Below are 22,286 nucleotides of genomic sequence, written 5' to 3'. Positions count from 1 at the left end.
TGGGCAAATCAACCAAAGTCCACACTTTGTTCTCATACATGGATCACATCTCAGATTTCATGGCTTCTAGCCATTTTGTGGAATCTGGGCTCACCATCGCTTCTTCATAGTTCATAGGTTCATCATGATCTAGTAGCATGACTTCCAAAACAGGATTACCGCACCACTCTGGTGCGGATCTTACTCTGGTTGATCTACGAGGTTCGGTAGTAACTTGATCTGAAGTTTCATGATCACTATCATTAGCTTCCTCACTAATTGGTGTAGGTGTGACAGAAACCGGTTTCTGTGATGTACTACTTTCCAATAAGGGAGTAGGTACAGTTACCTCATCAAGTTCTACTTTTCTCCCACTCACTTCTTTCAAGAGAAACTCCTTCTCTAGAAAAACTCCGAATTTAGCAACAAAAGTCTTGCCTTCGGATCTGTGATAGAAGGTGTACCCAACAGTCTCCTTTGGGTATCCTATGAAGACACATTTCTCCTATTTGGGTTCGAGCTTATCAGGTTGAAGCTTTTTCACATAAGCATCACAGCCCCAAACTTTCAGAAACGACAACTTTGGTTCTTGCCAAACCATAGTTCATAAGGCGTCGTCTCAACGGATTTCGATGGTGTCCTATTTAACATGAATGCAGTCGTCTCTAAAGCATAACCCCAAAATGATAACGGTAAATCAGTAAGAGACATCATAGATCGCACCATATCTAATAAAGTATGATTACGACGTTCGGACACACCATTACGTTGTGGTGTTCCGGGTGGCGTTAGTTGCGAAACTATTCCGCATTGTTTCAAATGTAGACCAAACTCGTAACTCAAATATTCTCCTCCACGATCAGATCGTACAAACTTTATTTTCTTGTTACGATGATTTTCAACTTCACTCTGAAATTCTTTGAACTTTTCAAATGTTTTAGACTTATGTTTCATTAAGTAGATATACCCATATCTGCTTAAATCATCTGTGACGGTGAGAAAATAACGATATCCGCCATGAGCCTCAACATTCATTGGACCACATACATCTGTATGTATGATTCCAACAAATCCGTTGCTCTCTCCATAGTACCGGAGAACGGCGTTTTAGTCATCTTACCCATGAGGCACGGTTCGCAAGTACCAAGTGATTCATAATCAAGTGGTTCCAAAAGTCCATCAGTATGGAGTTTCTTCATTGGCTTTATACCGATATGACCTAAACGGCAGTGCCACAAATAAGTTGCACTATCATTATCAACTCTGCATCTTTTGATTTCAACATTATGAATATGTGTATCACTACTATCGAGATTCATCAAAAATAGACCACTCTTCAAGGGTGCATGACCATAAAAGATATTACTCATATAAATAGAACAACCATTATTCTCTGATTTAAATGAATAACCGTCTCGCATCAAACAAGATCCAGATATAATGTTCATGCTCAATGCTGGCACCAAATAATAATTATTTAGGTCTAATATTAATCTTGAAGGTAGATGTAGAGGTAGCGTGCCGACCGCAATCACATCGACTTTGGAACCATTTCCCACGCGCATCGTCACCTCGTCCTTAGCCAATCTTTGCTTGATCTGTAGCCCCTGTTTTGAGTTGCAAATGTTAGCAACAGAACCAGTATCAAATACACAGGTGCTATTGCGAGCATTAGTAAGGTACACATCAATAACATGTATATCACATATACCTTTGTTCACTTTGCCATCCTTCTTATCCGCCAAATACTTGGGGCAGTTCCGCTTCAAGTGACCAGTCTGCTTGCAGTAGAAGCACTCAGTTTCAGGCTTAGGTCCAGACTTGGGTTTCTTCTCCTGAGCAGCAACTTGTTTGTTGTTCTTCTTGAAGTTCCCTTTCTTCTTCCCTTTGCCCTTTTTCTTGAAACTGGTGGTCTTATTGACCATCAACACTTGATGCTCCTTCTTGATTTCTACCTCCGCGGCTTTTAGCATTGCGAAGAGCTCAGGAATAGTCTTATTCATCCCTTGCATATTATAGTTCATCACGAAGGTTTTGTAGCTTGGTGGCAGTGATTGAAGAACTCCGTCAATGACACTATCAACAGGAAGATTAACCCCCAGTTGAGTCAAGTGATTATGATACCCAGACATTTTGAGTATATGTTCACTGACAGAACTATTCTCCTCCATCTTGCAGCTATAGAACTTATTGGAGACTTCATATCTCTCAATCCGGGCATTTGCTTGAAATATTAACTTCAACTCCTGGAACATCTCATATGCTCCATGACGTTTAAAACGTTGTTGAAGACCCGGTTCTAAGCCGTAAAGCATGGCACACTGAACTATCGAGTAGTCATCAGCTTTGCTCTGCCAGACGTTCATAACATCTGGTGTTGTTCCTACAGCAGGCTTGGCACTTAGCGGTGCTTCCAGGACGTAATTCTTCTGTGTAGCAATGAGGATAATCCTCAAGTTACGGACCCAGTCCGTGTAATTGCTACCATCATCTTTCAACTTTGCTTCCTCAAGGAACGCATTAAAATTCAACGGAACAACAACACGAGCCATCTATCTGCAATCAAACATAGACAAGCAAGATAGTACTAGGTACTAAGTTCATGATAAATTTAAGTTCAATTAATCATATTACTTAAGAACTCCCACTTAGAAAGATATCCCTCTAATCCTCTAAGTGATCACGTGATCCAAATCAACTAAACCATGTCCGATCATCACGTGAGATTGAGTAGTATCAATGGTGAACATCAATATGTTGATCATATCTACTATATGATTCACGCTCAACCTTTCGGTCTTCGTGTTCCGAGGCCATATCTGTTATATGCTAGGCTCGTCAAGTTAAACCTGAGTATTCCGCGTGTGCAACTGTTTTGCACCCGTTGTATTTGAACATAGAGCCTATCACACCCGATCATCACGTGGTGTCTCAGCACGAAAAACTTTCGCAACGGTGCATACTCGGGGGGAACACTAATACTTTGATAATTTAGTGAGGGATCATCTTATAATGCTACCGTCAATCAAAGCAAGATAAGATGCATAAAAGATAAACATCACATGCAATCAATATAAGTGATATGATATGACCATCATCATCTTGTGCTTGTGGTCTCGATCTTCGAAACACCGTCATGATCACCATCGTCACCGGCGCGACACCTTGATCACCATCGTAGCATCGTTGTCGTCTCACCAATCTTATACTTCCACGACTATCGCTACCGCTTAGTGATAAAGTAAAGCATTACAACACAATTGCATTGCATACAATAAAGCGACAACCATATGGCTCCTGCTAGTTGCCGATAACTCGGTTACAAAACATGATCATCTCATACAATAAAATTTAGCATCATGTCTTGACCATATCACATCACAACATGCCCTGCAAAAACAAGTTAGACGTCCTCTACTTTGTGTTTGCAAGTTTTACGTGGCTGCTACGGGCTTAGCAAGAATCGTTCTTACCTACGCATCAAAACCACAACGATAGTTTGTCAAGTTGGTGATGTTTTAACCTTCGCAAGGACCGGGCGTAGCCACACTTGGTTCAACTAAAGTTGGAGAAACTGACACCCGCCAGCCACCTGTGTGCAAAGCACGTCGGTAGAACCAGTCTCGCGTAAGCGTACGCGTAATGTCGGTCCGGGCCGCTTCATCCAACAATACCGCCGAACCAAAGTATGACATGCTGGTAAGCAGTATGACTTATATCGCCCACAACTCACTTGTGTTCTACTCGTGCACAACATCAACGCATAAAACCTAGGCTCGGATGCCACTGTTGGGAAACGTAGTAATTTCAAAAAAATTCCTACGCACACGCAAGATCATGGTGATGCATAGCAACGAGAGGGGAGAGTGTTGTCTACGTACCCTCGTAGACCGGAAGCGGAAGCGTTAGAACAACGCGGTTGATGTAGTCGTACGTCTTCACGACCCGACCGATCAAGCACCGAAACTACGGCACCTACGAGTTCTAGCACACGTTCAGCTCAATGACGATCCCCGGACTCCGATCCAGCAAAGTGTCGGGGAAGAGTTCCATCAGCACGACGGCGTGGTGACGATCTTGATGTTCTACCGGCGCAGGGCTTCGCCTAAGCACCGCTACAATATTATCAAGGATTATGGTGGAGGGGGGGCACCGCACACGGCTAAGAGAACGATCACGAAGATCAACTTGTGTGTCTAGAGGTGCCCCCCTGCCCCTGTATATAAAGGAGCAAGGGGAGGAGGGCGCCCGGCCCTTGAGGCGCGCCAAGGAGGGGGGAGTCCTCCTCCTAGTAGGAGTAGGACTCCCCTTTCCTAGTCCAACTAGGAAGAGGGAAGGGGGAAGGAAAGAGAGGGGGAGGGAGAGGGAAAGAGAGGCCGCGCCCCCCTCCCCTAGTCCAATTCGGACTCCCCATGGGAGGGGCGTGCCACCTCCTGGGCTGCTGCCCTCTCTCTCCTCTCAGGCCCACTAAGGCCCAATACTTCCCCGGGGGGTTCCGGTAACCCTTCCGGCACTCCGGTTTTCTCCGAAATCACCTGAAACACTTCCGGTGTCCGAATATAGCCGTCCAATATATCGATCTTTATGTCTCGACCATTTCGAGACTCCTCGTCATGTCCGTGATCATATCTGGGACTCTGAACAACCTTCAGTACATCAAAATATATAAACTCATAATGAAATTGTCATCATAACGTTAAGCGTGCGGACCCTACGGGTTCGAGAACAATGTAGACATGACCAAGACACGTCTCCGGTCAATAACCAATAGCGTAACCTAGATGTTCATATTGGCTCCCACATATTCTACGAAGATCTTTTATCGGTCAGACCGCATAACAACATATGTTGTTCCCTTTGTCATCGGTATGTTACTTGCCCAAGATTTGATCATCGGTATCTCAATACCTAGTTCAATCTCGTTACCGGCAAGTCTCTTTACTCGTTCCGTAATACATCATCCCGCAACTAACTTATTAGTTGCAATGCTTGCAAGGCTTATGTGATGTGCATTACCGAGAGGGCCGAGAGATAGCTCTCCGACAATCGCAGTGACAAATCCTAATCTCGAAATACGCCAACCCAACAAGTACCTTCGGAGACACCTATAGAGCACCTTTATAATCACCCAGTTATGTTGTGACGTTTGGTAGCACACAAAGTGTTCCTCCGGTAAACGGGAGTTGCATAATCTCATAGTCATAGGAACATGTATAAGTCATGAAGAAAGCAATAGCAACAAACTAAACGATCAAGTGCTAAGCTAACGAAAAAGGGTCAAGTCAATCACATCATTCTCCTAATGATGTGATCCCGTTAATAAAATGACAACTCATGTCTATGGTTAGGAAACATAACCATCTTTGATCAACGAGCTAGTCAAGTAGAGGCATACTAGTGACACTATGTTTGTCTATGTATTCACACATGTATTATGTTTTCGGTTAATACAATTCTAGCATGAATAATAAACATTTATCATGATATAAGGAAATAAATAATAACTTTATTATTGCCTCTAGGGCATATTTCCTTCATATACATGTTCCTATGATTATGAGATTATGCAACTCCCGTTTACCGGAGGAACACTTTGTGTGCTACCAAACGTCACAACGTAACTGGGTGATTATAAATGTGCTCTACAGGTGTCTCCGAAGGTACTTGTTGAGTTGGCATATTTTGATATTAGGATTTGTCACTCCGATTGTCGAAGAGGTATCTCTGGGCCCACTCGGTAATGCACATCACTATAAGCCTTGCAAGTATTGTAACTAATGAGTTAGTTGCGGAATGATGTATTACGGAACGAGTAAAAAGACTTGCCGGTAACGAGATTGAACTAGGTATTGAGATACCGATGATCAAATCTTGGGCAAGTAACATACCGACGACAAAGGGAACAACGTATGTTGTTATGCGGTTTGACCGATAAAGACCCTCGTAGAATATGTGGGAGCCAATATGAGCATCCAGGTTCCGTTATTGGTTATTGACTGGAGACGTGTCTCGGTCATGTCTACATAGTTCTCGCACCCGTAGGGTCCGCACGCTTAAAGTTCGATGACGGTCGGTATTATGAGTTTTTGTGTTTTGATGTACCAAAGGTAGTTCGGAGTCCCGGATGAGATCAGGGAGATGACGAGGAGTCTCTAAATTGTTGAATTGTAATTTATTTTGCTTTGATTGTTGAGTTTGTGATGAATTTGTGCTATATGATTAACGTGCATGAATTTACTTGAATTTGAGGATTTTGACATGAGAAGTGTGGTTGTTCGCAGGACTTTTGAAGGGTTGTCCGGGGTCGCCACGAGGCATGTTCACGGATGTTTAGGGGCTGGATTTCCCAGTCGGGCTATACATGCTCTAATGATTAATAAATCCCTTTTTGTAAAAACAATAGTACTCCCTCTGTCCTAAAATATAAGAATGATTTTTACACTATGCTAGTGTAAAAAACGTTCTTATATTTTAGGACGGAGGGAGTAATTAATAAATCTCATTTTTGATTAAAAAAACTCACTGTACTATTGCTCAATACAAACCGGGCGAACACCCAAAATTTCTGTGTAAAATTCGCGCCCGCGGGTCTTCCCTCCAAAATTCTGCCAGAGCGCGCGCGGAAGCACACCTGCCGCCCGCCCACAATTTAGCCAGGTCAGCGATCCGCGTCGAAACGCATCCAGCCCGTCCATCCCAACAGCGGCGAACGGCTGATATCGATTGACGTCATCGATCCGCGGCACCACCCCTCCGCCAATCAGCTCTCGCCTCTCCCATCTATAAAATTCCCCGCCCCCCTCCCCGTCTTCCCACATCTCATCTGCAATCCCCACAACTCCCACACATCCTCCGGCGAAACCAAACCCCAGCCCGCCGCACCGTCAGCACCCATGGCGCCCAAGGCCGAGAAGAAGCCGGCGGCGAAGAAGCCCGCGGAGGAGGAGCCCGCGGCGGAGAAGGCGGAGAAGACGCCCGCCGGGAAGAAGCCCAAGGCGGAGAAGCGGCTGCCGGCGGGGAAGTCCGCCGCCAAGGAGGGCGGCGACAAGAAGGGCAAGAAGAAGGCCAAGAAGAGCGTGGAGACGTACAAGATCTACATCTTCAAGGTGCTGAAGCAGGTTCACCCCGACATCGGCATCTCCTCCAAGGCCATGTCCATCATGAACTCCTTCATCAACGACATCTTCGAGAAGCTCGCCGGCGAGGCCGCCAAGCTGGCGCGGTACAACAAGAAGCCCACCATCACGTCCCGGGAGATCCAGACCTCCGTCCGCCTCGTCCTCCCCGGCGAGCTCGCCAAGCACGCCGTCTCCGAGGGCACCAAGGCCGTCACCAAGTTCACCTCCTCGTAGAGTGCTCCTGCTCCTGTGTCTCGTAGTTAGCTGTCCGGGTGTGTTTGTGGCCGTGTAATCGTGTAAGAATCGCACCGTGATGTTTCTGGATCTCGAGAAATAGTAACGGTGCCTGCCTCAATGTTCGGTACTACATGTTCGTCTTAATTTCTTCTCGTCTTGTGATCTTGATTCACGAAGCAAGTGCCCATCCTTCTAATTTCCATGGGGATTCAGACTCTGCTTTCCTTTGCGGGAGAAGTGAATTTCTCTCGGCGGTTCTGCTTCGCCGTTGAATTTGCTAGAACGGTACGCGATCTTCGCCGTTGAATTTCGTGAATAAGAAATGACAAATCAATTGGCGGGAAGTTCACTCGCTCCTTAGATCAATTGTTATCTCTCTTCAAATCGGGAGGGAGAAGTTGTTCATGATCTCTTCAAATCGTGTCCGCGCCAACCGCAGTTCTGAAATTTCTGCTTGACGGATCCGACCGAAACTGTGTTTCAGGGATAGGATTTCTGTTCCATTACTATTTTGTTTTTACAGTTTCTCTAAAGCACTATATTTGTTTGCGCTTTGACTGATAGAAACCGTGCTATGCTTCATGTCCTAATCGCACATTCATTTTTTGTACTGGCAGTAGTATTCAGGCAATTTCTCTTGGTGGTGCAGTTCAGGCATTGCTTTGTACTTGTACGGTGCTAATTCAGAGGGTGCGCTGTATGCTCTATGATTTTTTGTCTAGTAATTGCCTGAAGAATTTATCCTGGCAGCTTTCAGAATGGAGAAACTCATGCCATTTAGGCATCAGACTTTCTTTAAGCATCAATGCTTATTTGTACAGGATAGACGCTTAACTAAGCATTTTTAACTAAGCGTCTTTTCTGTATAAATAGGCACCGGTGCTTCAGAAAAATTCGATTTATTTTTCTAAGCATCTCTCTACTCCCATTGTACTATATGTCAAGGGCTTTCAGAAGTGCTATCCTGCTAACACATGCCTCTGAGAACCAACTGAAACAACATATATTGCCTCTGCGCCATGTTGCCACATACTGAACCAACAGCACTATGAGAATATGCAATCTTCAAGTGTGTGCGCTTCGTACTTTCTGCTAACGGAAAACAATCTATGAAAATATGCGATTTTCAGCAATCGATCCCATCATGTACTGTCAGTAATATCAGCATATGTTACGAGTTCCAGTGCTATGTGCCTGGCTTCTGCTGCAGCTGTTCAATTTCAGTTCCAGGTCTGCCAAGAATTCGACCTTGGTTCATCCCAGATCTAGCTCAATTTCCATACATAAATTTTCAAACAAGCAAGAACTCACGATTCACTTTTAAAGAAGATAGAGAAGATAGATGCCATAGATACAAGCCTTTATTTCCAGCCGAAAAAACACCAGACGGCTTTGTATCAAAACAGCAAAAGAAGAAATGTTGCTGTGTTTATTTTGATTATCATGCACTCGGTATGTTCCCAAACAAGAATTAGTGAACGTATCAACAACACGGGGCCAAGATGAATGTAAGAGTACCGGTAACAAGCTGGTTCATCCATCACGTGATTAAATCCACTGCAGTGTTCACTACCTGGATGCAAGCGCAACAAGCTTACAATGGCCGTTGCTTTCCAAGACAAAATTATATCAGTAACTAGAGCCACCACTGCACATGCTTCGCTCTATTTACATCATCGCATGACGCATCATGACGTAGATCCTTTGCTGCCCGTAGTCATGAAAGATTCACCGCATCCACACTCCCCTTTCGAGTTCGGGTTTATGAACACAAACTCTGACCTGCAACACACGCCACCATCAGTAACCAACAAGAGGTAGGCCAATGGAGGTCGAAAACAAGCATGTTCTGCACAGAAACTAGAGACCGCACCTCAGTGGATCGTCGACGAAGTCCATCTTGGTGCCGATCACATGCATCAGGGCCTTGGGGTCAATCAGCACTTTCACACCCTTCTCTTCAACAAGCTCATCGAACTTCCCTTTTTCTTCTGAACAAGGAGAGATTCTTTTTTAGCATGGACAGCAGAAAACAAACAATGGAAAATGTAGAAGCTAGTTCAATCTGCACAATAATAGGATGATGGTACAGTGATATTTATTCTTGTCTTGGGAAATCTTAGGCTCAAAAGATTGATCTATCTATGGATAACACCAGTACCCCATTAATCTGTACCAACATCTGACTAATGCTACAGTTGATATGCATTCTTGGTTTGGGAAATTAAGCTCAATAGATTGATTTATTTATTAAAAAGTAATGTGTTCCATGCTGGGCACCTAGATTGCACCTATGCGGATGCACGTATCCGTATCGGGGCGGTATGGATACGTAAATATGTCATTTCTGAAAAGTGCCAATACAGGTCTAAGTTTGACTATTTTTGAAAAATAATATATAAAAATATGTTAACAATTAAGCATCAAGTCATTTAGCATATATTTAGCCAGTGCAGTCCAGTATCTTCTTATCCATGATTCCAACAAAAGCAAGAACCAACAGCCAAACAGTAGCAGCAATTTAGCAAACATAAAAGTTCAGTTAGAGAGAAAGGGAGGAAGAGGAAATCAGCAGCCTTCCATTAGATAGAATTCTACAGGAGAGTGGGGGGAAGGGGAGCTGGAGGACCGGGGAAAGAAGCCCACCACCGGCACCACTAATTTGTAGCATATATTTAGGGGAGCCTGAGAGGTATTGGGGACATATCGAGAAAGAATCTGTATCGGATACGGTATTCAATACAGATATACTGGTTGCTGGAAGTATCGGTGTTTTCTTGCTGGGCACGGCTCACTAATCTGTACCAACATCTGAACAAGGCTGCATAATTGTACATAAGGGCAAGGCTTTTTATGACACAGGCCGGGCAAAAACATTAGATCGGCGAACTAATAATCGGAGAAATTGTTCAACCAGATGTTACTAAGAAAACTGAAAATGGTATGAGTTGAACAGCGCGGCCTACATATCAAACGAAAGTTCAGAATACTAAACATCATGGCTTGGCCATAAACATAACAAACATTTTAGCAAACAAAATATACAGCATGGAACCCTGCATATTAGATGTTGGAGGATGGAGGCAGGGCTAAGCAATATAGCGACGATTCCAAATATTAACTTACAAATATGAATGTTCACTTCCTCTCCTCTGGCACTTATACAACAATCTCAAGAAATGGTATACCAACGAGAGATTACCTGACAAATTAATTCACTAAGTTTGGTGATATTATCTGGCCATTTAATTCACAATGTTTGGCCAGCTTATGTGGCCATTAAACTCACTAGGTTTAGACAGATTATCTGGCAATTTAATTCACTAGGTTTGGCGCGTAAATTGCTGTAACATTGAAGAGTTTCTGCATGATATTTTGCAAGATGCAAAGCGCTTCATGCCTCTGAAATGCTGAACTAATTAACTTGAAACTCATGCGTTGGAGCAGCAACACCGGGCAATATGACATGCAATTTTAACGTATGAATATGTTCACCTTCCCCCCTCTGAAACTTGTACCGCGATCTTACTAAATGGCATGTGAGGATTAATTTATCAGGCCAGTTAATCATTAGGCTCGCTGTATATATCTCTGTAAAATTGCAGAGTTCTCCGAATAATTCTTTGCAAGATGCAGAGCTTGGTATCTCCATTGCTCTAAAATACCGAACCACCAGCAACAAGGGAATCTCAACATGAAACCAATACGCTGGAAACGCGAAGCTAGCATACCGGCGTAATTGAGCGTGTAGGACAGGCCGTTGCAGCCGCGCGCCTTGACGCCAAGGCGCAGGTAGGGCCGCTGCCTGAGGTCGAGGAGGTGGCGCACCCTGGCCGCCGCGGCCTCCGTCAGGGTGAGCGCCTGCTTACGGGCCGCGGCCCCCGCCCTCTGCCCCGCGGCCCTCAACGCGGACGACGACATGGTTCGCCGGCGCGGCGGCAGGCACGTACGATTCGTCTCGGCAGGAAGAGCCTTGCACGGCAGGATTACGCCGGGGCGTCCCGGATCTCCCCCCTCCTGGCGCGCCTGCTCTCCTTCCGAGGCCTCCGATCGAGGGGGCCGGCGGCAGCGGCGCGGCTGGATCGGCGGTGCCGGGGCGCGCTGGCGTGGAGCCGTAATCCCCTTTCGACGAATGGACGGACGAATTTGGGATGGACGGAGGCGTCTGGAAACTGCTCAGGTTATTGGTTCCTCTGGGCCAGACCCATTCGGCCCATCAACTTGGATTTAGTCTTTTTTTAGCTGCTTGTCACTTTATAGTTTTTCTTGGATTCTCGATTTTTCTAGTCTCTCTTCAACATTTCTTTCGTGCCAGAAATTCATAGAAAAAAAAACCCCTCCTCCTCGACAAGTTTGCCTTCGGCAACCGGCTTAAATATTACTCCCTTCATTTTAGTGGATACAGTATAAGGCACACATACATTTTAAAAATCAATGTTTGACCATCAGTTTAACAAACAAAATGTGAGTTACGTGCGGCAAAAGTTATATCATTGAATTCATATTTGAAGAATTTATGGTATAATTTTGAAGTCACATAATTTATATATTACCAGTATAATTGATAATCAAAGTTAAACACTGAAAAACATGAACACCTTGTCCATTGGAATGGAGGGAGTAACTTCGGCCAAAGCACTTTGGTACTCATGCATGTTGATGATGGTGTGCTCGATGAAGTTGCTCAGATCCTTGGGTGTAACATGAAGGACTTCCTCCAAACATACCCCTCCCCCCCCCACACACACACACACATGGCGGTCGTGTGAGAAGATCAAGCAATCAAGATAGACGCCTTCACCCCATCCCAAGGTAGACATATACCTCCCTAGTTGGCGGTAGAATTGTGCTAATCAACGCGGTCCTTGATGCCCTTCTAGTGTATGTGATGAAGGCGGTGAAGCTTCATCCATCTGTCGGTAAAGCGATGCACACATTTCACCGCTCCTTTCTTTGGCAAATGTTGAGCGGGTGTCAAGGGCTCAATACCTTGTTGCCTGGAGGGTCCGTTTGCCACTAAAGGAGGAGGGTGGCCTTGTCGTTCGCTCCATTGCCACCCACAATGAGTGCCTCCTCCTCAGGTTGTTGCACCATCTCCACTCTGTCCATTGGGAGGGTGGAGGGGTGACTCCACTGGCTTGGGGATGATATCCCTATCTTGCTACTTTGTCGTTGGCCACCACCGTGATGACACGTTGGCATCCATGTTCATGTTGCTCTGTCGTTAGCACCTTTGGAAGCACAAGAACAATGTCATTTTCAATCCGGCACCGTTCTGTTAAAAAAACTCGCAAGTGCCTTCGCTCCCGCGTGTTAAGAAGCTATGCTAGGATGACGTGACCTTCTGGCAACCACGTCTACCACACAGCGTTGGCATGATGATTTCAACTTGATCGTGCCTTCGCTCCCGCGTCCCAAGAAGCTTTGCCTACATGACATGAGTACATGACCCTTTGGCAATCACGATGCCGTTCACACGCAAGTGGATACCCTCGCGCCCGCTTGCGACCCCCCTCCCCATACTTTGTCCTCTTAACAGGAGGCTGAGCGACAATTGTAAATTCATGTTTGGACAATTTTATTCGCCTTTGATTTCCTTCTTGGTTTAGAGTACGCATGTAGTGATATGCATAAATAACGTTTTGTATCTGGTCATTTCTTACCTAAGCGCCCCCTCCCCACCCCACACCTCAAGTTGGGATGACAGGGATTTTAGGGAAAAAAGATGTCCCATTGGCAAGTGATTCCCACAATTTGGAGACAGCCAATATGACGACCCTGAGCTTGCACATCATCTCATCAGCCTCCTCCATATGCATATGTGGTGTGTTCCGTACGCGTTATAGAGGCTGCCAATACAGCGACTCTGATAGAGTTGCTCAAAGTGAGAGAATTTACCCGGGTTGAAACTGATGCACCATAGACACAGTGTTTAATACTCCCTCCGTTTTCATGGTTTTAGTTCAAGTTCCGTTTCAAAAATAAGTAACAGAACTTGAACTAAAAGCACGACACTTATTTTGGAACGGAGGTAGTACTACTTGCCAATTACATTACATCTGTAAATATCAATCAGCAAACAAGCACCCCTGGAACTTCCGTTTTGCCGCTGCCGAAAAACAATAATATAGGTGTTCAGGCTTCAAACATCGAAGGTGACGGATCACTAAAGCAATCGTCAGGTTTGCCAAACAGCAGGCAGGGGGTAAAGATGACCCGCAAAAAAAACCCCCTAAGATATGTAGTTTACTGCAGGCATAGCATCAAATGAAAAGTAAACAGTGTCGGTGGAAAATGCATCTCCTGCTATCTGATTGTGAAGCTCTTGAGTATCACATCAACGATCATGAATTCATCGAGTCTGGGAGCTACTGCTGAAACAGAATTGGTCAGTACAGCAAGCTCGGGTTTTCGCCACAGACAAGAATGCTATGCCTGCAGACAAGAATGCAGGCGAAATTCACATTACCTGGGTGACTAGGCAAGGAGTGAGACTTCGAAACCCAGCTGAATTACCCAAACATCCTGGTGTTAGGCCCTGGGCGACTTCTCAATTAAAGCAAAATATTTAGGTGCCAGTTTGCTGTCAAAGAAAATGCAGAAGGATACTGGTGTTGCTGTTCAAAGTATTACTTTATGGGGAATCAATAAACCATGTATTTTCAACTTGTTCACATGACTGCAATTGAGCGCCTTGCATTTCAACATTGTGTCACTGTCATACATATAATGCCAATGGCCCTTGAAAATCTGGTATGGAGGTTTACTGACTTGATTTTAATATAATCAGTGCTGCCAAACTGAAATAGCCATGCTCAGTCACATTTCTCAGACATACAAATATTGGCTATATTATCTGCTAAGAGGTCCACACATGCAACAAACACAAATTAGTGTAAATTGCTTACTGTTTGCGTTTGTAGTGCTTGTCACCGAAACCTGATGTGTCAGACCAACAAGAAACTGACACGATCCATCATCGCTCCTGCTCTGCTTTTAGCCAAGGATATTCTATATTGCATGTCAACACAGCATGCTTATTACAAGAGTGCTCCTATAAGCAGCATGTACAGTCTTTCTAACTAAATCACTGCCAAGTCTCGGACATCACTGTTCTAGGGAAGACCCTGCATACATATGTGACTGCATTTAAGCAACTTATGTTTTTTCGTCTTGTGGAATTGCGTCCATATGCTCTGATAGTAGAATGCCTCAAAATCACCGAATCACATCACATCTGGTCATCAAGGTTCATTTGGTATCAAGGTTGCAAAGTTGAGGTCCTGACATCCAAATGTGCATGGACACTTCAAATCTTTGTTATCCATCACAAATGAATGCAACAGAAAAGCACGGATGCTCTACCAATAATCATTGCATGAACATTGGCCACCCTCGAAATGATGAAATCGGGTTCTGTCTCTTACAATCACTAATCGGTTATAAACACCAGAAAATACCTTCGTGAAATTGTGGCAGTCTACACAAACACGGAGATTCTTTGCCAGTCGTATTGGTCTGCGTTGTGGCATCACAAGAAGTGCAAAAGCAATTGCTAGCTTCTCACTGTGATAGGTCAGGGCACATTCCTTCCCCTCTGAATCCAAATCATGCAACTCAGATGACACATTTGGAACATAACCAGCAATTCTTAAATGTCTGTTTATCTCATCAAGCTTCCTGTAAATCTCAGTCTTTCTTGGATGTGAATCATCGTCTGCAATAAATTCATGGAGCTCACCGTTAAGCTCTACTGTTGTGCAGCCAGGAGTAGTTTGGATTCCATTCTCCTTCATCAACTTCCTAACTTCCGCTACCTTTATCCAATCCCCAACTGACGCATAGGTATTTAACAGGAGAACATAATCTCCAGCTTGCTGCGCTTTCAGTTCAATTAGATGACTAATGACCTTCTCTCCAAGATCAACATGACCATGAACCCGGCATGCACCAAGAAGAGTTCGCCAAATCGTTGCATCAGGTGCAACCTTCATCTCTTCAACCACAAGGTGGTATGCCTCATCAAGTAACCCTGCACGGCCCATTAGATCAACAATGCACCCATAATGGCGAACATTTGGCATCATCTGATACTCACAGCGCATCATATCAAAAAACCTGAAACCCTCATCAACCAACCCGCTATGGCTGCATGCAGAGAGCACACCAGTAAAAGTCTGCGCATCAGGAGCAACACCTGATCTACCCATTTCCTCAAATGCCGAGATAGCATCCTCCCCGAAGCCATTTGCTGCGAATCCTGAGATCATCGCACTCCATGTGACCACACTCTTCCGAGGAGTCTCACAGAAAACCTGGTACGCCTTCTCCACACACCCGCACCTCGTGTACATCGTGATCAACGAGTTGCGCACCTTCAGCTCACCACCATAACCATGTTCCACCGCGTACTCCCAGATCTTCTCCCCGAAGTCGAGCGCGCCCAGGCTCGTGCATGCCTGGAGGAGTAGAATGCAGGTCACCTCATCTGGCCCCGCCCCACCCTCACCTTTCCTCATCTCATCGAACAGCCTCAGCGTATCCTTCGTCCTCTTATTCCTCGCATAGCAAGTGATCAGAACGTTCCACGCGACGGCGTCCCTGACAAGCATTTCGTCAAACACCTTACGTGCGCTGTCCCCGGCACCGCAGGTAGCGTAGGACCGCATCAACGAGGTGGCCAGGAGGGCGTCGCGGAGGTGGCCCTCGGCCACGATGTTGGCGTGCAGCTGGCGTGCGTGGGCGAGGGTGCGGCAGGGCTTGAGGATGATGGCCAGGGAGAAGGCGTTCCCGCGGCGCCCGAGGCCGCGCATGCGGCGGAGGAAGCCGAGGGCGTCGGGCTCCGAGAGGGAGCGGAGGATGGAGTTGCAGCAGAAGGTGGAGGGGACGGAGGCCGGGGTGAGGTGGTGGTGGAGGACGGCGAGCGCGCGGAGGGGCGGGAGGGAGGCGGCCGCGAGGGAGAGGAACGCGGAGGCGGCGGCGGGTGCGAGGGGGAGGGCGCCCGTGCGGAGCAGGTGCGCGTGGAGCTGGAGGAGGCGGCGCGCGGGGAGAGGCGATGCCGAGGCGAGGAGCGCGGCGGCGGCGGCGGACGGGGAGGGGGAGGGGACGGGGCGGAGGGCGCGCGACAGACGCGGCGCCAGTGCCATGGGCGGCAGTGGCACGAGAGGGCGGGAGTGACGGCGTCGTTCAATTTTTGCGTCCACGGATAAATGAGAAATCATGGATTCGTATTTAAAGTTTGGACCCCGATAAATCCCGAACGTTCGGATTTTAAGCATGTCATTCCGAACATTTTTCATGAAAACTTCAACCGACGCGGGATGACAAACATGACAATTTTGCCAACCTCGTGTGAACTAAAGTTGCCATGAAAAAAGATCAGGTTGCCATGCTTAAAATTCAAACGTTCGAAAATTATCATTTTCGTAAAGTTTGTGGTTATTTATGTTGACACCATGATTTCAACAAAGTAAAAAACATTAGCTGTTTGGAGGATGGTGACGGGTTGGTTTTGTTTTATGAATGTGTATGATACTTTGATTTGTGTATGTAACTATGTATGTAAACTTGTCATTTGTGTATGACTGTATGATTTTGTCTAAGTTTTTTTTGTTTTTGATGATGCTAAGAGTAGCAAATGAACTAACTTTATAGTCATGATTTGCATGGGCTGAACATGCATGGCAAATAAATACCTGGTTGTTGCATTTTGATGTGTGATTGTATGGATGCAACCACATATTTTGTGTGTGATTATACTAACGAAAGAGGGAAAATATCTTTACACACACACACACACACACACACACACACACACACACACACACACACACACACACACTGGTGCATGGATTAAAAGTATCTTTTAGCACTCTTTTGAATTTCAACGATTTTGTTCAATTGTGCTTGTACCATACGTCGTCTTGCACTGTGAAAGCACTGATGCACAACAAAAGTTGCTCCATTTGGCTTCAATCGATGTGATCTTGATTGGTTCCTTTCAAAAATATTTTTTTCTAAACAACAAAGGAAAAAACAAGTTTTCTTCTTTCTCGGATGGTTAACGTTAGAAAGACACGAGAAATATCGAAAACCCGGTGAAAACCATGTCAAAACCTTCTACTAAAAGTGGCCAAATATCGAGCCACCATCGGGCCCTATCCCAAGGTTCGGCAGGGACTTGTGGGTGGTTTCTGGGTGAAAGTTCTATTGGTTGGCGAGAGTCGATGCCGGAGACGACAACGCCTAGGGGCATTGTTCTTCCTTCTTGAAGGCGTCTCAGACTCCAAGTAGCGGACATGTTGGCGGTGGAGGTCCACTTCAGGCGGCGGCACCTTTTTTGTTTTTATCTCTTTCTTTTTCCTTTTTTGTGGTCATTGTTGGGTTTTTAGATTGACTGTCCCTTAATCAATCAAGTTGTTGTGTGGTTTTGGTTTTCGGCCTGGTTTTACTTATAAACCAAGCCAACTATATTCTTCTTTATGAAATCGCAGGAACCCTACCCTCTTGATGAGGTATCGTAATAAACATTGATATACTAAATGATGACTACCATTATGTTCATTTAGCATACCACAGTCAGAAGTTCGAATTTAGATTCAAATTCAAATTCAGACACATGCATGATACCACACCAGTTCTTTTCATTTTATCTCTTCATTCACCTCCAGCAAATCATCATCTACGTGCCTACCCGTTCCCATACACGCATGGGAGATCAATGGGAGCAAGCACTTCCAATCAGCGATACAATCAACCAACCAATGGGGCTGAACACAGGTTTTTTTCTCGCATAGGCGAGGCTCAGTTCTTGAGCTCCGGGAGCAGCAGCCCACCGGCGTGCATCTGCTTGTACATCCACTGCCAGTTCTCCGGCCTCACCTCCCCGCCGAGGGCCCTGACCACCGACCCGCCACTGCACACACCGACCTTGCAGCACTCCTCCAGGGGGAGCCCTTTCACCAGCCCGTACAGGAACCCGCTCGCAAACAAGTCGCCCGCACCGGTGGCATCCACCGCGTTGCTCTCCCCGATGGCCGGCACCTGAACCACCTACATGCACAGATCATTTGGCTCAACTCTACAAGCTGAATCAGGCTCAACTACTGCTAGCATCTCTCTTTTGCTTCTAGGGAAATATACATGCTGGTTAGCATCGGCACTCTACTGCTTGGCTGTCAATGGGCAGAAGATAGGAAGAACATTGTTGATGCTTTTGATGCTTGACTCTCACCTGCTTGCCATGTTTTGCGATGCACCCCTTTGAAGCGAGAGTCACAACGGCCCATTTGCAGTGCTTGGACAAGAATGCAAGTGCATCCTCTGGATCATATGTCAGCCCTCCCCTGCACATATAGATGAATATCAGATGCATAAGAAATTAAGAATAAGGGAATGAAAGAAGGCCATGTACAGTTTGCTGCAGAAAGAAAGAAAACGAATTTGCTTTTCAGTTTGAATTTACCCCATCTATTTTTTCCCTACATAAATACAATGATTTATAATAGTAGAGAAAATCACCCTATGATCTCCCTAGCTTCATCCTCATTGGCGAAACAAAGGTCAATGTTGCCTGTCTCCAACAGGGCAATTAGTTGTGACTTATAGTCACGAACCATCTGCACGAATGAGATAAACCGAAGAAACTAAATCTGACTGTTTTTGCAAATTAAAATCAACTGAGCAATGGGCTCGTTAAAGATGTAGCCAAACCTCAAAACTAGCCAAATCTAATGATACCGAGAGACCTTCTTGTTTTGCAACCCTGATAGCCTCAATAATCTGAGCGAGGTTTTGTTGTGCATATCTCACAACCAGCCACTGCATCACATCAGTACCCAATGATGAAAAAGATATCCAGGTTAGACATACATTTTACAGAATTTGCTTTCAGGGCAGCAATATATGAAGGAACATGCGTGCACAGATTGTAGAGGAAAAGGAAGCCACCTTGGAGCCTTGGAAGTCCTCCTTAGTGAACTCATTGGCCTGTCACATGGACAAATGTGAATCAAGATTAGGATTGTTAAGAGAAAATAGCTATATACTACTACTAACATTTAAGACTGAGTCAAACAACGGGTTACCTGGAGCTTGACTGCACTAGATAGGCATGGGCGCATGGTGCGATTGCCACTTGCATCAACCAAGCATGCACACTATAATGGTACTCTTTTCAGCCTTGTCCACTAAGTAGCAAAATAAGGGGAATAACATAAAGTTGGCTTTGGAATTTAGACTACCTGTGCAGTGTGCCCCTTTTTTGCCCTTAGTCTTGTGAGATCTACGCCACTAAAGCTCATGTTGTTGACAAACAAAATGCCCTGGTCATCATCTCCACGAGCTCCAATTATTCCAGTTGATATCCCAAAACCAGCTGAGAGACCCCGAACTGTGTTGGCAACACTACCACCAGCCATAGTTCTTACTGGAGAGGGGTCGTCATGGGAAGGAAGGATAAGGGCATTCACTTCATTCAGAATATGATCCAACTCCTCAAAAGATACCTGTGATCGCAATACAATTGTCAAGTAAATTCATGACATAACAAATGAATGTAAGGTTCACAATCCCCATATAGGAATGCCATATCAGTTACTCCCTCAGTCTCTTTTTAAATGTTTTTACACACAGCCAATCCACGACTCTTAAGAAATAGTGCATGATGTAGAGTCGTAAATAGGAAAAAAAAGGACAAATACACTGTTCTTCAGTCTATTTATTATAAGAAGTGAATGAATGTTGACTACAAACACTATATCTTCACTTTTCAATTTTCATTATCAAGTTTGCCTATAAACTGTTTTTCATGTGAAAGTGCTTTTGCGCTGCGGGATACTACTTCCTAAACCAATATGCTTTTCTCTTGGACTTGTACTAAAACAACAAGAAGGTTGTTGACAAGGTTTAATTTTTGCAGGGTAAATTTGACAAGGCTTCAGCAAGGTGAGTTGTAGAATCACCTAGCTCAGTCCCTCAGTAAGACAGGAGATGATTTGATAGGTGGAGTGAGTGTGATTAATACAAATTAGCCGTCTCAACTGAAACTTCACGGGCATCATGTGTTAAAAGGCATAATAAAATCCCATAATTTAGAGAAAATACATATGTCAAAGTTAGCAAATTAAAGACGAAGATGGAATCTCAGAATCGTGAAATTATGGTTTCCTAATGAGTAAGTACCATATTCTAGAGAGGACAACAGGACTCGGCAGCTGCGCATTAAAATGTTCTGAATGTCTGCGTCTTAAAATGATGTATCAAGGTCATCAAAAGCAGACTCTGCTTCATTTCTCTCAAGAACCTCTTTTCTGTGTTCACAATTGAAACTGGAGTTGAAACATGAGAATGAGACACTATAACTATCGATATATTCTGACAAGATGTTGAGCCGGCAACTATATGTTGTGTAAAACGGAAGGTCAAGAACACTAGGCGATAGTGACAAGGGGAGGTCTGGTACAAAATATGTACCAACCCCAAGACCTAAATGAAATAACCTAGTCAGTGGACCAATCAGGTTGTACGACATGAATCCTTGTTTGACAATTCCAGAAGTGTGCAGGCCAAACCATAAACAAGCCTTTCAACAATGAAAGCAACACAACACATAATGTATTGTGTATCTGAATCTACCCAAAGTAGTGCTTTACTATTTTTATTTGAATTCAATGCAGGGAAGACTACAGTGGTATGGGAGGGGGAGAATCTGCACTGAGCTAACCCCCAAAGCCAAAACTAGCAAGTCAAACGCTTTGAGGAATACTGAAGAATCTCTGACGCCCACATAACAAAGAAGGGCACAAAAATAACAAAGAGAATCACAAAAATGTACGGGGAAGCCCGCTGATTTTTAAGCAGGCGAACAGTTCAGTAAGATGAACTTTTTGACAGAGAAAAGGGGGAATTCTGCAATAGAGAGTGAAGGATATCACACGATATTGTTTCAGGGACAGGAGATCCAAATATCACATGGCCGGCAGCTAGGAACAGCAAGAAACGTATGGTGCGGCGCAGTTTTCTTCTGAGAGTGAGCAGAGTTCTTTTAGGCTGAACCCATGGGAGTTGCAGGAGCACATGGCGATCCACCGGCAGCTCAATAATTGGAGACAAAGCGGGGCGGCAGTCCGTCTCGGCGTACATACTCTAGCGAGATGAATCACGGCGGTGTGCACAAAGCGTTGGGGAGAGGGAAGGGTCAGGGTGGACCTGCTGCGAGCCGCCGCGGTCGCCGGGGACGCGGTCGAGGAGGGACCAGTCGACGCGTGCGACGTGGTCGATCAGCGCCGACACCTGCAGCCCCACCACCGCCGGCGGGTCCGCCTTGCCGGCCTGGGGGGAGGGAGGAAGAAGCTGCTGCTGCTGCTGCTGCTCTGCCTCGGCGCCCATGGTTTCCTCTCCGGGGCTCCTTGGGTCCGCGGCCCTCCTCCCTCCGCGCCCACCGGCCTTGGTGGTGGGAAGGGTCGCCGCCGGCGTGTGAGTGGCGCTGTGCGGCGGGGGCGGTCGGAGTCTGTTGGAACCTGGAAGGAAAGATGGGTTCTCCCTGTTTTATATAGAGCAAGGAGGTGAGGACGAGGCTCGCGTGTCGCGTCACGATTAGACGGAGAAAATTAGATATTTGCCACATTCTTATTTCGAGCTCAAATGCACCTAATAATAAAAAAATGACAAATACCCTAAAAATGACAAATAAATTTAAGAAAAGACTTTTTTTCGCAGCAAACATTGTTAAATGTTCTATGTGCCTGTAAATTTCCATGAAAAAACATTATTGATGCTCTGGGCAAAAAGAAATACTTCAAAAAGACTATTTTTGAAAGAATTTAATGCGCTGATTTTGTTAAAAAAATATTCCAAATCTCCATGAATGTGATTTCATCATGAAAATTTGCAGCCATACAAAAATATAAAAATGATTATTGTGTAAAAGCAATATTCATGAATTTATTTATA

At 45.2% G+C, this 22,286-nt stretch overlaps 4 protein-coding genes across 4 annotated transcripts; 1 reads left to right on the top strand and 3 right to left on the bottom strand.

Moving 5' to 3' along the window:
* Positions 1-6,783: 6,783 nt before the first annotated feature.
* Positions 6,784-7,482, top strand: LOC119286840 (histone H2B.1). The gene has a single exon (XM_037566307.1). The coding sequence runs from the start codon at positions 6,873-6,875 to the stop codon at positions 7,329-7,331; it is 459 nt and encodes a 152-aa protein (XP_037422204.1). The 5' UTR covers positions 6,784-6,872; the 3' UTR covers positions 7,332-7,482.
* A 1,248-nt stretch (positions 7,483-8,730) lies between these two features.
* On the bottom strand, positions 8,731-11,481 carry LOC119286839 (iron-sulfur assembly protein IscA-like 1, mitochondrial). Its single transcript, XM_037566306.1, has 3 exons — positions 11,066-11,481; positions 9,208-9,325; positions 8,731-9,116 (listed from the first exon to the last, which is right to left on the bottom strand). Exons 1-3 carry the CDS (start codon positions 11,253-11,255, stop codon positions 9,023-9,025), a joined length of 402 nt encoding a protein of 133 aa, XP_037422203.1. The 5' UTR covers positions 11,256-11,481; the 3' UTR covers positions 8,731-9,022.
* A 1,757-nt stretch (positions 11,482-13,238) lies between these two features.
* Positions 13,239-16,480, bottom strand: LOC119283665 (pentatricopeptide repeat-containing protein At3g47530-like). Its single transcript, XM_037563117.1, has 2 exons — positions 13,804-16,480; positions 13,239-13,705 (listed from the first exon to the last, which is right to left on the bottom strand). Exon 1 carries the CDS (start codon positions 16,478-16,480, stop codon positions 14,696-14,698), a length of 1,785 nt encoding a protein of 594 aa, XP_037419014.1. The 3' UTR covers positions 13,239-13,705; positions 13,804-14,695.
* Positions 16,481-17,912: 1,432 nt separating this feature from the next.
* LOC119286838 (uncharacterized sugar kinase slr0537-like) lies at positions 17,913-21,865 on the bottom strand. The gene is made up of 8 exons (XM_037566304.1): positions 21,543-21,865; positions 19,577-19,840; positions 19,421-19,492; positions 19,284-19,322; positions 19,047-19,154; positions 18,855-18,952; positions 18,568-18,679; positions 17,913-18,386 (listed from the first exon to the last, which is right to left on the bottom strand). Exons 1-8 carry the CDS (start codon positions 21,720-21,722, stop codon positions 18,138-18,140), a joined length of 1,122 nt encoding a protein of 373 aa, XP_037422201.1. The 5' UTR covers positions 21,723-21,865; the 3' UTR covers positions 17,913-18,137.
* Positions 21,866-22,286: the final 421 nt, after the last annotated feature.

This window comes from Triticum dicoccoides, chromosome 4A (genome assembly GCF_002162155.2).
Source record: "Triticum dicoccoides isolate Atlit2015 ecotype Zavitan chromosome 4A, WEW_v2.0, whole genome shotgun sequence".
Lineage (NCBI taxonomy): Eukaryota > Viridiplantae > Streptophyta > Magnoliopsida > Poales > Poaceae > Triticum > Triticum dicoccoides.
This window is presented reverse-complemented; position numbering and strand designations above follow the sequence as displayed.